General features: G+C 50.0%; 1 protein-coding gene across 1 annotated transcript in view; it reads right to left on the reverse strand.

The window, feature by feature from the left end:
* Positions 1-17,023, reverse strand: part of LOC126235669 (ribonuclease Z, mitochondrial) — a 150,472-nt gene that overhangs the window by 111,933 nt on the left and 21,516 nt on the right. Inside the window, exon 2 of the mRNA XM_049944392.1 lies at positions 5,371-5,557. Coding sequence (XP_049800349.1) covers positions 5,371-5,557 — 187 coding nt within the window. The remainder of the gene's footprint in view (positions 1-5,370; positions 5,558-17,023) is intronic.

Genomic DNA, 17,023 nt, shown 5'->3' on the forward strand with positions numbered 1-17,023 from the left:
GTGGGAGCACCGGTGTTCAGGAGGCTAAGGTCGAGCTGAGCCAACAAATGCTCCACGGCACGACCGCGGTCATCGGAGTCAGTCCCACCCCATAGAGGGTTGTGGGCATTGAAATCGCCCAGCAACAAGAAAGGTGGCGGCAGTTGTGCTATCAGAGCAGCCAGGACATGCTGTGCGACAGCACCATCCGGTGGTAGGTAAATACTGCAGACGGTAATAGCCTGTGGCGTCCACACCCGAACAGCGACAGCCTCTAAAGCTGTTTGTAGAGGTACAAACTCGCTGTGTAGAGAGTTAAGGACATATATGCAGACGCCACCAGACACCCTTTCATAAGCTGCCCGGTTCTTAAAATAACCCCGATAGCCACGGAGGGCGGGGGTTCGCAGTGCTGGAAACCAAGTTTCCTGGAGAGCAATACAGAGGAAAGGGTGAAGGCTGATAAGTTGGCGGAGCTCAGCTAGATGGTGGAAGAAACCGCTGCAGTTCCACTGGAGGATGGTGGTGTCCATGGCTGGGAAAGGCGTGACGGGACTGGGAAGGCAGATTACGCCGACGGGTCACCTGCTGCCTCCGATTGAGCACCCGCGCTAGTGTTATTCATGGCGTCTGAGGGACCGCCGAGATCGAGGTCCTCAGCGGACGCCAGAATCTCCACCTCGTCCTCCGAGGCGGAGCTTGTAGTAAGCGGTGGGACAGGTGCCACCGCAATATTGGTATTCTTGGGGACTTTCTTCTGGTTCTGTTTCTGTTTCGCCCGTTGTGCCTTCGGTGGTTCAGGCTTGGAGGGCTTAGAGGGCTTCACAGGGTCAGTCTCAGGGACAGAGGACGACCGGGAGGCCCTACGACCAGGGGCTGGTGGTTGTTTGAGCCACTTGCCGGTGTCTGCTGTCCCGCTGGTCGGAACTTGTGAAGGGAGGTCCCCAAGGGACCCCTTCCGTACGAGAGTAGCCGAAGAAGTCTTACGCTTCTCCGGCTGGGAAGGGGGGACTGATGTCCCCGATGGTTGGGAGGTTGTTGCTCCTGGAGAGGATGGAGCAGGAGCAACAGGGTGTGAAGTGCCCCCAACGAGCAAGGGGGCTGGTGGATGCTGACCGATCTTAGAGCCGATTCGTGATGATGGCAGAACCGTCGTTGCAGCAGCGGCGTAGGTTGACGTCATTGCCACAGGATGGAGCCTCTCATATTTCCGTCTAGCCTCGGGGTAGGTCAGCCGGTCCAGGGTCTTATATTCCATTATCTTTCTTTCTTTCTGCAATATCCTACAGTCCGGCGAGCAGGGGGAATGGTGTTCTCCGCAGTTAACACAGATAGGAGGCGGGGCACATGGAGTATCGGGATGCGAAGGACGTCCACAATCCCGACACATGAGGCTGGAAGTACAACGAGAGGACATGTGCCCGAACTTCCAGCATTTAAAACACCGCATCGGAGGAGGGATATATGGCTTCACATCACAACGGTAAACCATCACCTTGACCTTTTCGGGTAATACATCACCTTCGAAGGCCAAGATGAAGGCACCGGTGGCTACCTGATTATCCCTCGGACCCCGATGGACGCGCCGGACGAAGTGAACACCTCGTCGTTCGAGGTTGGCGCGTAATTCATCGTCGGACTGCAGAAGAAGATCCCTGTGGAATATAATACCCTGGACCATGTTGAGACTCTTATGCGGCGTGATGCTAACTGAAACATCCCCCAACTTGTCACAATTGAGCAACCTCCGTGACTGGGCAGAGGATGCCGTTTTGATGAGCACAGAACCAGAGCGCATCTTGGACAAGCCCTCCACCTCCCCGAACTTGTCCTCTAAATGCTCCACAAAAAACTGGGGCTTAGTTGACATAAACGATTCTCCATCGACTCGCGTGCACACAAGGAACCGGGGTGAATATTCTCCACCGACTTCTTTTGCCATACGTTCCTCCCATGGAGTGGCCAGGGAGGGAAATGATCGCGGTTCGTATTTCCTGCCGTTGAGGTTAGACCTCGATCGCTTAGAGACTGCTGGTGGAGGCCCACCAGCGAGAGATGATGTACCACGCTTCATTGCGGGTCATCCACCCTGATGCCACCTACTCCGACCAAGGGCCCTCCCCACGGGCGCCACCCAGCCGCAGCAATAGCCACCTGGCAGGATGGCCATTGCCGGGAGTCCCGATGCCCCAGGGAGATGGGCATCTACTCCTTGGCATACGTGGGGAGTTAACGGCGCAGGCATCAGTAGAGCGATCCCTGTGTAGTCAGGGGGCTACAACCAAGAGGGTACATGGCGGCCCCACCACAACGGACTGGCTACCGTGCTGGATCTTAGGTGCAAAATGTCCAACGTCGTCGTCGCAGTTAAAAGAAACACTGCAGAGTGCAGTGTGGTAATCGCCCAAGAGATCGAAAACGAGCGGGACATCATTGCAACGACGAGAAATCCGGCTAAAGGTCTAATTGCACGACGGATACAGTGCACCATGTAAGGCGCCCTTCCCCAATTGGCTCGCTCTTCGGAATAAATTAGAAATATGGAGGTCAAACCCGAGAGGGGACCATCACGTAAGGCCGAAACATTGGAGACTCCTTTTAGTCGCCTCTTACGACAGGCAGGAATACCGCGGGCCTATTCTAACCCCCGAACCCGCAGGGGGCAGGAGGCTGGGGCGGGGAGGGGGAGGGATAGTATGGTGGGAGTGGCGGACGTCAAGTGTTGCAGTTTAGACGGAGGGCAGGAGAGAAGGTGCGGAGTGGGGAGGGGGTAAGTAGCGGAAAGGAGAGAAATGAAGTAAATTAAAAGACTGGGTGTGGCAGTGAAATAACGTCTGTGTAGTGCTGGAATGGGAACAGGTAGGGGGCTGGATGGGTGAGGACAGTGACTAACGAAGGTTGAGGCCAGGAGGGTTACGGGAACGTAGGATGTATTGCGGCGAAAGTTCCCACCTGCACAAATCAGAAAATCTGGTGTTGGTGGGAAGGATCCATATGGCACAGGCTGTGAAGCAGTCATTGAGATGAGGGATATCATGTTTGGCAGCGTGTTCAGCAACAGGCTGGTCCACTTGTTTTTTGGCTACAGTTTGTCGGTGGTCATTCATACAGACAAATACCTTGTTGGTTGTCATGCCTACATAGAATGCAGCACAAAGGTTGCAGCTTAGCTTGTAAATCACATGACTGGTTTCACAGGTAGCCCTGCCTTTGATGGGATAGGTGATGTTAGTGACCGGACTGGAGTTGGTGGTGGTAGGAGGATGTATGGGACAGGTCTTGCATCTAGGTCTATTACAGGGGTATGAGCCATGAGGTAAGGGATTGGGAGCAGGGGTTGTGTAAGGATGGACGAGTATATTGTGTAGGTTCGGTGGACGGTGGAATACCACTGTAGGAGCGGTGGGAACGATAGTGTGGGCAGGACATTTTCCATTTCAGGGCACGACAAGAGGTAGTCGAAACCCTGGCGGAGAACGTAATTCAGTTGCTCCAGTCCCGGATGGTACTGAGTTACGAGGGGAATGCTGCTCTGTGGCCGGACTGTGGGACTTTCGGAGGTGGTAGGAGACTAGAAAGATAAGGCATGGGAGATTTGTTTTTGTACAAGGATGGGGGAATAATTAGTCAGTTAAGGCTTCAGTGAGACTCTCGGTATATTTTGAGAGGGCCTGCTCCTCATTACAGATGCGACGACCACGAGTGGCTAGGCTGTACAGAAGGGACTTCTCGCTATGGAATGGGTGGTAGCTGTCGAAGTGGAGGTATTGCTGGAGGTTAGTAGGTTTGATATGGACAGAGGTACTGATGTAGCCATCTCTGAGGTGAAGGTCAACATCTAGGAAGGTGGCTTGTTGGGTTGAGTAGGACCAGGTGAAGCAAACGGGGGAGAAGTTGTTGAGGTTCTGGAAGAATGTGTCCTCATCTTCGATCCAGATAGCAAAGATGTCATCAATGAATCCGAACCAGGCGAGGGGTTTAGGATTCTGGGTTTTTAGGAAGGATTCCTCTACATGACCCATGAATAGGTTGCCATAGGATGGTGCCATGCAGGTGCCCATAGCCGTAGCCCGGATTTGTTTGTAGGTAATGCCTTCAAAGGAGAAGTAATTGTGGGTGAGGATATAGATGGTCATGGCAACTAGGAAGGAGGTTGTTGGTTTGGAATCCATAGGGCATCTGGAAAGGTAGTGTTCGACAGCAGTAAGGCCATGGGCATTAGGAATGTTAGTGCACTGGTAGGTGGCATCAACAGTGACGAGCAGGGCACCATGTGGTAAAGGGACAGGAACTGTGGAGAGTCGGTCGAGGAAATGGTTGGTATCTTTTACATAGGAGGATAGGTTCCGGGTAATAGGTTGAAGGTGTTGGTCTATGAGAGCAGAGATTCTCTCAGTGGGGGCACAGTAACCGGCCACAATGGGGCATCCTGGCAGATGTGACTGAAAGAGGTGGATTTAGTGGGTGTGAACAGGCGTAGAACGGGGGAACTGTGGGGGTGGGGAGAGGTTCGTAGTTAGAGATGTAAGACCCTGTGCCACCGAAAAAGTGCGGGAGATAACATGCAAAAATCTGGGAATTGACACAGGGAGCGTGATCAGTTTGAAGGTATAGGCTTCCATTATATTGGTGGGAGTAATGTGGGACCTAAGATGCTGCACTAACAATCAGTGTAGTCTTGATGCCGTCTGTTGTGTGCAGCCGAGACGGTTTACACAGTGTGGCTCATAAGTAGAGTGTGCAGTGCAGTTTGTAAGGTAACAAGAGAAACACAGGAAAGAAAAGAAAAAAGAAAGGAATGACATTGAGTATAGCAGATGCAAAAGAATGTAGTTACAAAGGAAAACAGCACAGGGTTAGGATCGAAGAAAAGCTGTCAGGCAAAAATCAAACAATGGAAAATTCAGGATGGAATGTAACAATACCAGAGAAGGAAAGTTGCTACTCACTATATAGCGGAGATGCTGAGTCGCGATAGCCCACACCCAGTCTTTTAATTTCTTTCATTTCTCTCCTTTCCGCTACTTACCCCCTCCCCACCTTCTCTCTCCTGCCCTCCATCTACACTGCAACACTTGACTGTCCGCCACTCCCACCATACTATCCCTCCCCCTCCCCACTCAAGCCTCCTCCTCACCCCCAACCAGTCGCCACCCCCATCATGCACTGGTGCTGCTGTTCACAGTGTGGTCTCAGCTCTCTGAGACTGCTGATGTGTGTGCAAGTTGCATTTATGTGAGTGTGTGTGTATGTGTGTCTACTGCTGACAAAGGCCTTACAGGCTGAAAGCTTTAATTGTTTGAATCTTTTTATTGTGCCTATCGCGACTCAGCAATTCTTCTAGATATTTTCACTTGCATAAATGCAGAAAACAATATATACGAAACTTACTGTTCCTGGCGGGCCATGCAATATAATTTCTGGAACTCCTACATCCTGTATTGTTAGAGCAACTCCAGGTAGTCCTCCGATGTTGTCCCATGAAAGGTGAGTAATAAAAATATGTTCTAGTTTAGACAGCTTCGCTTTGTGCTCATGTGCCAGTCGCTGAGTACCTTCACCACAGTTGAACAGGTACCTAGAATAAGAAGTGGATAATGTAGATGTGTAAAAGCTAGGTTAGTACATCATTCACTTCAATGACCTAGAGTAAGGAGATCCTCAGGGATGTAGTCGACATTACATTAGGTAAGAAAATGATTAACAGTAACACATCTTTACAAAACAATTCATATGCTAATGGTTCCTTCCACAGGCAGCGAGAGATGGCTCTCAAGAAAGTGTGAGGAAGGGGAGAGAGGAGGAGGACAAGGAGCAAGACAAGCACAAGGATAAATACTATCACACCTGTCTGTTTTCACCAGTGATGTCATAGTGGATCCAAAGATGCAACATACAAGTTTCAATGTGATGACGGACACTTGCAAACATTTCCATGGAACTATAATGTATTCATGAATTATAGAATCACACGAAATTCTTAATATAAATAACCCATGAACCATGGACCTAGCCTTCAGTGGGCTGGCTCACGTGCCTCAGCAATGATTGCAGCAGGTTGCTGTACTGTAGGTGCAACCAAAATGGACAGTTTCTGTTGAGATGCCATGCCAGACAAATATGTGGTTCCTGAAGAGAGGCAGTAGCCTTTTCAGTACTTGCAGAGGCAACAGTGTTGATGATTGACTGATCTGGCCTTGTAACATCAACCAAAACGGCTTACTGTACCCGTACTGTTGATGTGTACACATCGACCTAGCAGTTACGATCCCATCTGGAGTAAAGTTTGCATATAAAGTGAGCGCCTGAGGCGAGCCACAAGAGAGAGAGAGTGAACACAGAGCCGCTAGGAGGCGTGAGTCGCGCATGCACTGTGTTTGGAAGCATGCTAGGTGGCAGTATAAGCTGGCAATGCGTAGAACTGAGACTGTTGCTACTGGCATTGGTGATTCTGACGTTCATTGGTTTATGGGACTCTGAGTGGACACTTGTTGCCTCATTCAAAATTCTCGTCAGCTACTTCAGTCTGTGCTGTGGGTATTGCCAGCTGCCAGTTGGTTGGTTGGTTGGTTGGTTGGTTTCGGGGATCAAAGGGACCAGACTGCTACGGTCATCGGTCCCTTTTTCCAAAGACAAAGAACACCCACAGAGAATAAAAACGAGGAACAGAATAGAACACAGACGAAACAGAACAAGAGAAACTCAGACAAAGACAAGACAAAACGAACTAAAACCACACAGAGTGTGACGGTGGTTGGCCGACCATAGAAAGAAAAAAAAGGAAAAGCCAACCACTTAGAAACACGTTAAAAAACCAGTTTAAAAGCATAGGCCAAAGGCCAGAATCAACAAAACAATAACATAAATCAAACACTCAGATTAAATGATAAAAGCCCCCTGCCCGAATAAAACGTAAAACTAAGTCAGCCATAGCCGAGTCATCTGTTAAAAGGGCAGGGAGCGTGTCAGGCAGTGCGAACGACTGCCTGAGCACAGCTAAAAGTGGACAGTCCAATAAAATGTGGACCGCCGTCAAAATAGAGCCGCAGCGACATAAAGGTGGGTCCTCCCGGCGCAGTAAATAACTGTGTGTCAGCCGGGAGTGGCCAATGCGGAGCCGACAAAGGACGACTGAGTCCCTGCGGTTGGCTCGCATGGATGACCGCCACACAGTCGTCGTCTCCTTAATGGCACGGAGTTTATTGTGCATGATCCGATCGTGCCATTCAGCGTCCCAAATCGCAAAAACTTTTCGGCAGAGGACTGCCCGCAAATCTGTCTCTGGGAGGCCGACATCCAGAGACGGTTGTCTCGTGGCCTCCTTCGCCAGGCGGTCAGCATGTTCATTGCCCGGGATACCGACATGACCGGGGGTCCAGACAAAGACCACAGAGCGGGTGCAACACGCAAGAGTATGCAGGGACTCATGGATAGCCATCACCAGACGGGAACGAGGAAAACACTGGTCGAGTGCTCGGAAACTGCTCAGGGAATCGCTACAGATAACGAAGGACTCACCTGAGCAGGAGCGGATATACTCTAGGGCACGAAAGATGGCGACCAGCTCAGCAGTGTAAACGCTGCAACCATCTGGCAAGGAACGTTGTTCGGAATGGTCCCCTAGAGTTAGCGCATACCCAACACGACCAGCAACCATCGAACCGTCGGTGTAAACAATGCCAGAGCCCTGATACGTGGCCAGGATTGAATAAAAGCGGCGGCGGAAGGCCTCTGGAGGGACCGAGTCCTTCGAGCCCTGTGCCAAGTCGAGCCGAAGGCAAGGGCGAGGAACACACCATGGGGGTGTATGCAAAGTAGCCCGGAAAGGAGGTGGAACAGTGAAAACCTGAAGCCCAGACAGAAGCCCTTTGACGCGGACCGCTATTGTACAACCAGAGCGGGGCCGACGTTCTGGCAGACGGACGACCGATCGTGGGAACAAGAGACGATAGTTAGGATGCCCGGGCGAGCTTAGAACATGGGCAGCATAAGCGGCCAGCAAACGTTGGCGTCGGAACCGCAGTGGAGGTACACCTGCCTCAACTAGTAGGCTGTCCACAGGGCTGGTGCGGAAAGCACCAGTGGCAAGGCGTATCCCGCTGTGGAGAATTGGGTCCAACACCTGTAACGCAGATGGGGATGCTGAGCCATAAGCCAGGCACCCATAATCCAGGCGGGACTGGATTAACGCCTGGTAGAGCCGTAACAGGGTAGAGCGGTCGGCGCCCCAGCGGGTGTGGCTCAAACAGCGCAGAGCATTAAGATGCCGCCAACACGCCTGTTTGAGCTGCCGGATATGAGGCAGCCAAGTCAACCGGGCATCGAAAACCACCCCCAAAAACCTGTGGGTCTCCACCACAGCAAGCAGTTCGTCGGCAAGATAAAGCTGCGGGTCAGGATGGACTGTTCGGCGCCGGCAGAAATGCATAACGCGGGTCTTGGCTGCCGAAAACTGAAACCCATGCGCTACAGCCCAAGACTGCGCCTTGCGGATAGCGCCCTGTAGCTGACGTTCAACTGCTGCAATGCCAGTAGAGCTGTAATAAAGGCAGAAGTCGTCAGCATACAGGGAAGCGGAGACAGAATTTCCCACGGCCGCAGCAAGCCCGTTAATGGCTATTAAAAACAGACAGACACTTAAAACAGAACCCTGTGGCACACCGTTCTCCTGAACGTGGGAGGAACTATACGAGGCCGCGACTTGCACGCGGAAGGTACGACACGACAGAAAATTGCGGATAAAAATCGGCAGAGGACCCCGAAGACCCCACCCATGAAGCGTAGAAAGGATGTGATGACGCCATGTCGTATCGTACGCCTTCCGCATGTCGAAAAAGACAGCGACCAGGTGCTGACGGCGGGCAAAGGCAGTACGGATGGCCGACTCCAGGCTCACCAGATTGTCGGTGGCGGAGCGGCCTTTACGGAACCCACCCTGGGACGGAGCCAGAAGGCCCCGAGACTCCAGTACCCAATTCAAGCGCCGGCTCACCATCCGTTCAAGCAACTTGCAAAGAACGTTGGTGAGGCTAATGGGACGGTAGCTGTCTACCTCCAGAGGGTTCTTTCCAGGTTTCAAAACGGGGATGACAATGCCTTCCCGCCATTGCGACGGAAACTCCCCCTCGACCCAAAGACGGTTGTAAAGATCGAGAAGGCGCCGCTGGCAGTCCACTGAAAGGTGTTTCAGCATCTGACAGTGGATGCCATCTGGCCCAGGAGCGGTATCAGGGCAAGCAGCTAGGGCACTGCGAAATTCCCACTCACTAAATGGAGCATTGTAAGATTCTGGGTGGTTGGTGCGAAACGAAAGGCTCCGACGTTCCATCCGCTCTTTAATGGAGCGGAAGGCCTGGGGGTAATTCGCAGAAGCGGAACTCGTAGCAAAATGCTCTGTTAGGCGATGTGCAATGACGTCGGAGTCAGTACAAACTGCTCCATTCAGTGAGAGCGCAGGGACGCTGACAGGTGGCCGATACCCGTAGACGCGTCGAATCTTGGCCCAGACCTGCGATGGAGTGACATGGAGACCAATGGAGGACACATACCGCTCCCAGCACTCCTTCTTGCCTTGGCGGATAAGGAGGCGGGCCCGCGCACGCAGCCGTTTGAAGGCGATAAGGTGGTCTATGGAGGGATGTCGCTTGTGACGCTGGAGCGCCCGCCGGCGATCTTTAATCGCTTCAGCGATCTCAGGCGACCACCAAGGCACAGTCCTCCGCCGAGGGGACCCAGAAGAACGGGGAATGGCAGATTCGGCGGCAGTAACGATGCCGGTGGTGACCGATGTAACCACCGCATCAATGTCATCAGTAGAGAGTGGCTCAATAGCGGCAGTGGAGGAGAACAAGTCCCAGTCAGCCTTATTCATAGCCCATCTGCTAGGGCGCCCAGAAGAGTGACGCTGTGGTAGTGACAGAAAGATCGGAAAGTGGTCACTACCACACAGGTCGTCATGCACACTCCATTGGACAGACGGTAAGAGGCTAGGGCTACAGATTGAAAGGTCAATGGCGGAGTAGGTGCCATGCGCCACACTGAAGTGTGTGAAGGCACCATCATTTAACAGCGAGAGATCGAGCTGCGACAATAAATGCTCAATGATGGCGCCTCGACCTGTGGCCACTGACCCACCCCACAGAGGGTTATGGGCGTTTAAGTCGCCCAATAGCAAGAAAGGTGGCGGCAATTGGGCGACCAGTGCAGCCAGGACTTGCTGTGAGACATCACCATCCGGTGGAATGTAAAGACTGCAGACGGTAACAGCCTGTGGCGTCCACACGCGTACAGCGACAGCCTCTAAAGGCGTCTGGAGAGGGACAGACTCGCTGTGCAGAGTGTGAAGGACATATATGCAGACGCCACCAGACACCCTTTCATAAGCTGCTCGGTTCTTAAAATAACCCCGATAGCCACGGAGGGCGGGGGTTCGCATTGCTGGAAACCAAGTTTCCTGGAGAGCAATGCAAAAGAAAGGGTGAAGGCTGATAAGTTGGCGGAGCTCAGCTAGATGGTGGAAGAAACCGCTGCAGTTCCACTGGAGGATGGTGTTGTCCATGGCTGGGAAAGGCGTGACGGGACTGGGAAGGCAGATTACGCCGCAGGGTCACCCGCTGCCTCCGATGGAGCACCCGTGCAAATGCCATCCATTGCGTCCGATGGACCGGCAAGAGCGAGGTCCTCAGCGGACGCAAGAATCTCCACCTCGTCGTCAGAGGCAGAGCTTGTAGGAAGCGGTGGGATGGGTGCCACCGCAACATCGTTGGTCTTGGGGACTTTCTTCTTTTTCAGCTTGTCGCGCTGTGCCTTCGGTGGTTCAGGCTTCATGGGCTTCACTGGGTCAGTCTCAGGGACAGACGACGACCGCGAGGCCCGACGACCAGGGACTGGCGGTTGTTTCAAGCCCTTGCGGGCGTCAGCTTTTCCACTGGTCGGGACTTGCGAAGGGAGGTCCCCAAGGGATCCCTTCCTGGCGAGAGTAGCCGAAGAAGTCTTACGCTTCTCCGGCTGGGAAGGGGGAGCTGATGGCCCCGATGGTTTTGAGGGTGTTGCTCCTGGAGGAGATGGAGCAGGAGCAACAGGGTGTGAAGTGCCCCCCACAAGCAAGGGGGGTTTTGGATGCTGACCAATCACAGAACCAACCGTATGGGACGACACAGGAGATGGAAGAACCGTCGTAGCAGCAGCGGCGTACGTTGACTTCATTGGCACAGGATGGAGTCTCTCATATTTCCACCGAGCCTCAGAGTACGTCAGGCGGTCCAGGGTTTTATATTCCATTATCTTCCGTTCTTTCTGGAAGATCCTACAGTCCGGCGAGCAGGGGGAATGGTGTTCTCCGCAGTTAACACAGATAGGAGGCGGGGCACATGGAGTATCAGGATGCGAAGGACGTCCACAATCCCGACACGTGATGCTGGAAGTACACCGAGATGACATGTGCCCGAACTTCCAGCATTTAAAACACCGCATCGGAGGAGGGATATATGGCTTCACATCACAACGGTAAACCATCACCTTAACCTTTTCGGGTAAAACATCACCCTCAAAGGCCAAGATGAAGGCACCGGTGGCTACCTGATTATCCCTCGGACCCCGATGGACGCGCCGGACGAAGTGAACACCTCGTCGTTCGAGGTTGGCGCGTAATTCATCGTCGGACTGCAGAAGAAGATCCCTGTGGAATATAATACCCTGGACCATGTTGAGACTCTTATGCGGCGTGATGCTAACTGAAACATCCCCCAACTTGTCACAATTGAGCAACCTCCGTGACTGGGCAGAGGATGCCGTTTTGATGAGCACAGAACCAGAGCGCATCTTGGACAAGCCCTCCACCTCCCCGAACTTGTCCTCTAAATGCTCCACAAAAAACTGGGGCTTTGTCGACATAAACGATTCTCCATCAACCCGTGTACACACGAGGTACCGGGGTGAATATTCTCCACTGCCTGTTGTAGCAAGACGTTCCTCCCATGGAGTAGCGAGGGAGGGAAACGATCTCGGATCAAATTTCTTCCCGTTGAGGTTAGACCTCGATCGCTTAGAGACTGCTGGTGGAGGCCCACCAGCGAGAGACGATGTACCACGCTTCATTGCGGGTCATCCGCCCTGATGCCACCTACTCCGACCAAGGGCCCTCCCCACGGGCGCCACCCAGCCGCAGCAATAGCCACCTGGCAGGACGGCCATTGCCGGGAGTCCTGATGCCCCAAGGAGATGGGCATCTACTCCTTGGCATACGTGGGGAGTTAACGGCGCAGGCATCAGTAGAGCGATCCCTGTGTTGTCAGGGGGCTACAACCAAGAGGGTACATGGCGGCCCCACCACAACGGACTGGCTACCGTGCTGGATCTTAGGTGCAAAACTGACCAAAGTCGTCGTCGCAGATAAAAGAAACACTGCAGAGTGCAGCGTGGTAATCGCCCAAGAGATCGAAAACGAGCGGGACACCATTGCAACGACGAGAAAGCCGGCTAAAGGTCTAAGTGCACGACGGATACAGTGCACCACGTAAGGCGCCCTTCCCCAATTGGCTCGCTCTTCAGAATAATTTAGAAAGATGGAGGTCAAACCCGAGAGGGGACCATCACATAAGGCCGAAACATTTGAGACTCCTTTTAGTCGCCTCTTACGACAGGCAGGAATACCGCGGGCCTATTCTTACCCCCGAACCCGCAGGGGGTCCAGCTGCCAGTCCTGAATGATTTCCTTAGCAGTGAAATGGCCATGTTTTGATGGTTTATCAAGTGTGGTTAAATTTTTTTTGTTATTTTATTTACTGGATCAATTGGTTGCTTGAAGTTTTCCTGGCCATAGTTTAAATTGTCATTATTGTCTGGCCTGTATTCCCTGAAGCACTTATGAACATGGTTTTGAGGCTTGTTGAATTAAAACCATCTGTTTGTGTGTTTTAGAAGCTTGTCTTATTACTTTGTATTCTCTACCGTGTGTACTACGACCGGCCTGAGGAGACAGGCGAGCTGGCCCTGTAGATTGTTGGAGAGTAAAAGGACTCGTACCAAGAGCAGCAGTTCATGTGTAATGAAAGGAAACCTGTGTAATCCTGCTTTAAGTATACGCCTCCAATTATAACCATTATCTCTTGATGCATTTGCAGTTGTGTGAGTGGTGGCTTAGTTTTAAAACCACGAGTTTGTTTAATGTTGTTTAATGATCCTGTGTTGAACTATTGCAGAAGTTAATTCTAAAGTCATTTACTTGTCAGCTTGAATTTGTTTTAGAGATTTCTATATTTCATTAGAGTAATGTTTTTATGAGAAACTTTATGCTGTGTGTGTTTTTTTTTTTCTTTTCTTTTTTCTTTTAATTATAAGGTCATTGGTAGATGCCAGCTTAGAGTAAGACCAAAGGTTATATTCTGGCCTAGTTATTTTTCTAGTTGAAGTACCAGCCTTATTGGATTCTGATTGGTTTGGTAGTGGTTGTTTAAATATTACTACTTGGTAAAATATATTTTAGTCTTTTATTATTTTAATAGCTTGCCCAAAAGTTTAATGCTAAATGAGCTGATGTTTGTCTACCCTTGCTTGAGATCAAGTCTGGAAGCGCAATGATTCTGTATGTAATTTTTTTAAAGAAGTATCAAGGAATTAAACTTGCTCAGAGAGTTATATTGTAATAAAGTCAATTATGTTTGAGAATTGAGGCCTATTCCTTTCATTAACTGAATTTTTCCAGTGCTAGCATAAAGTTGAGCTACAAAACTGGTAGCAGAACGTGGTTAGTCTGGTTAAATTTCATTCCTTGGTACTGTGTGATTTAGGTTTAAGCTAGAATTAGCATTACCTTTAGGCCTTTGTTTAAAATTCCTTGTGTTTTTTCAGTTACCTTACCATGGCGGTTTGAAATGTGTTGGGTCTGAAATATTTGCAGAAGGAACTGCTGCAGTACGAGTTACGTATTCGCGGTGAAGGGGACGAGGGCAACGTTGCAGAGTTGAGTCGACAGCTACGGAGTGCGTTGGACAAGCCGGTAAACATCATAGCAAGTGCGGTCGGGGAGGTGAGTACCACGTGTACCGCACGCCTTTCCTTGCCTGGTGATGTGAAAGAGGGTGTCGACTTGTTAGAGGGTTCCGTCCCGTGCCAAGTCCAGTTACCGCGCGTCTACACGCTCTGGTAGATCATCTTGCCAATCCTGTTAACGACATCCAGGTTGTTTGTAAAGATACTAGACATCTGCATGATATACAGGTATTGCAACAGGAACTTATTTCGGTACAGAGGGCCTTGTTTTCTCTCAAATGGCAGGAAAGTGAAGGGAAGGAAAGTGCAGATATTAGTAGAGGCGTGAGCGCAAGTGCAGCAGTTCGTATATCTGAACAATTTAGTAAACTCCCGACCCCTTTGTTACCACTACTTCAAGGAGTACGTTGCCAGATAAAGAGGTGAATCATGTTAAAGAGCTTCTGTGGTTAGTTGTCAAATTGCAGAACCAGGCTCGTGTATTGCAAATTCAGGAAGAATTGATATGTCAGATAATTTTTCTGCAAGCCAAAGGACAGCTGAATCAGTTGATAATTAATGTGTTAAGCAGGGGTGGCTCCTCGACTTGTCTCCGTCAGAAGATTTTAAGAGAATGGTTGGGCGAGTGTAGGTGTAAGGATCTTGCTGATGATTACTTTTACCGGGTTCGGGCCAATGAGGAGACATTACCCGATTACGTAGATAGAGTAAGAACAGCTATGCTAGCCTTGTGTATCAGAACATCTGAGGTAGAAGCTGTGGGTAGCACGATGGAAGGTATGCGCCCGAGATACCGGTCTCTGACAGTATTTTTAGAAAGGCTGCAATCATTTTCCGAGCTAGAGAAGTTGGTGGTCAGAGTAGAAAATGTGAAGTATTGTGATGGAAAACATGAGAAAGATTGGATGCTTGAAGAAAACAACAAAGGTGCTGAGTTCCAGGCCAATTTTAGGGGGTGTCAAGGTGAGGGCCCGCGGTGGTGTAGATGTGGCAGTACAATGCATTTTGTGCGTGGCTGTCCCAAACCGCATGAGCGTTCTATAAACAGCTGATGCCAGAAGAAAATTCAGGGGATGGGTGGAGCCCGACATCCTCGGGGTTGTCGTAAAGTATGTGCGGTTAATACCTCTTGCCTGCCTTTTGCCTGGGTATCAGTGGGTATTAATAATAGTTTGTGCAGGTTTACCTCTCTCACAAGTAACAGAAAGTGACTGTCGGTCCATGACTACTAAAAAATTAGATGATGTAGGCTGCATAAAGTGTAATCTCAGGATAGGTGTGTTTACTTGGCCTTGGCAATTTTTGATTATTCGGGCATGACAGTGCCTGTATTGCTGGGGTACGATTTTCTCTTACAAACTGGTTGTGTTTTAGATTATGCGTGGAAAGTTTTTTTTTTAATTCCATCCTGAGGAAAAATTACAGTTGTGTGACCATAAAGATAAGAATAGTGCGTACCATGTACAGGGGGTGGCTCCACTTTTAACTTTAGACACTTGTCCCGTGATCAGGCCAGGAAACCATTAGACATTCTTTACTAGTTTCCGGATGTCTTTTTAGAAAAGTTAGGGGTAACACATGAGGTGTCCTGTAAGATAAGCGTGCGCGATTCTATGCCAGTCAGACAATCACCTTATTGGCTCCACCCAAGATGGAGGAATTACATACGATTGTAAGCAAGTTGTTGGAGGATGGTGTTATTAGACCATCAGTTTCACCTTATGCTCCTCCAATTTTTTTGGTACCAAAGCCTAACGATGCGGGGTTTAGGCCGGTAGTAGACTACCGTTTGCTTAACCAGAAAGTGGTGTTAGAATCTGTGCCTCTCCCAAATTTACATACTTGTTTTACGTGGTTTGTGGGTGACCATGTGTTTTCTGTGTTAGGTTTAAATCAAGCCTACAATCAGATCCTCCTGCCTGAGGAATCTAAACCATTAACGGCTTTCTGTATTGATTATAATTTGTATGAATTCAACCATGTAACTTTTGGGCACTGGCTACTGGGGTGGCAGTCCTGTCCCGTCTTTTAGACTCTGTGTTTGGCGAGTTTAAATTTAAATTTGTGTACAATTACCTTGACGATGTGGTGGTCTACAGTAAGAATTTTGAGGAGCATATTGAACATCTGAAACAAGTGGTCACTTGGTTAAGGTAAGCAGGTCTTACGTTGAAACCAGGCAAAGTCAGTTAGCTAAAAGTGAAATTTCCTTTCTGGGACACACTGTGTCAGAAAAGGGCGTGAGGATTGATCAGTCAAGAACTAGTGCTATTCACAAGTTCTCAGTACCCTCTAATAAGAAGGAAGTTGCCCAATATGTTGGCATGTGCAATTTCTTTCATAAATTTATGCAAAATTTTGTTGTTCGTCTTAATCAGTTGAGAAAGAAAAGGATAAATTTCACTGGGGTGATAGCCAGCAAGCTGCCTTTGAGGCGCTTAAAAGATCTATTAGCAATGTGCCAGTATTAGGAATTCCCGACTTTAATTTGCCATTTATTGTCCAGACCGATGTATCAAAAGCCAGCATTGCTGCCGTTTTGTTACAACAGCAGGAAGGCGAACGCAGACCAATAGCATTTGCTTCAAGGGCACTTTCAGGTCCTGAATGCAATTACTCTGCTTTTGAGTTAGAAGCATTAGCTGTGCTGTTTGCTATTAAGAAATTCACATTCTCTCTTGAGCATCGGCGATTTCAGCTTGAGACTGATAATCAAGCACTGAGTTGGGTTTTGGCATGCCCGCGAAAAATGGGTAGAATAGCACGCCGGGCTATTAGGATTTCAGCCTTACAATTTTATGTGGTGCACATTCGAGGGTCACAAAATCTGGTTGCTGATGCACTTAGCTGCACGACTGAGCAAGGTGGAAAAGATTTCCACAAATAAGTTTCTCAGGCATCGTTATCTGCGGATCTGGCGGAGATGCCGGAACCTCAAGTGGTGGGGGTGGTACTAACCGAGATCCCGGTCTTGTTTAGTAACTTAAAGAAGAGCAAGAAAGTGATCCCTAGTTAGCCGTGGTCTGAGGGGAGCTGCAAAACGGGCATTTGTTAG

Source organism: Schistocerca nitens, chromosome 2, assembly GCF_023898315.1.
Source record: "Schistocerca nitens isolate TAMUIC-IGC-003100 chromosome 2, iqSchNite1.1, whole genome shotgun sequence".
In the NCBI taxonomy this organism is placed as follows: domain Eukaryota; kingdom Metazoa; phylum Arthropoda; class Insecta; order Orthoptera; family Acrididae; genus Schistocerca; species Schistocerca nitens.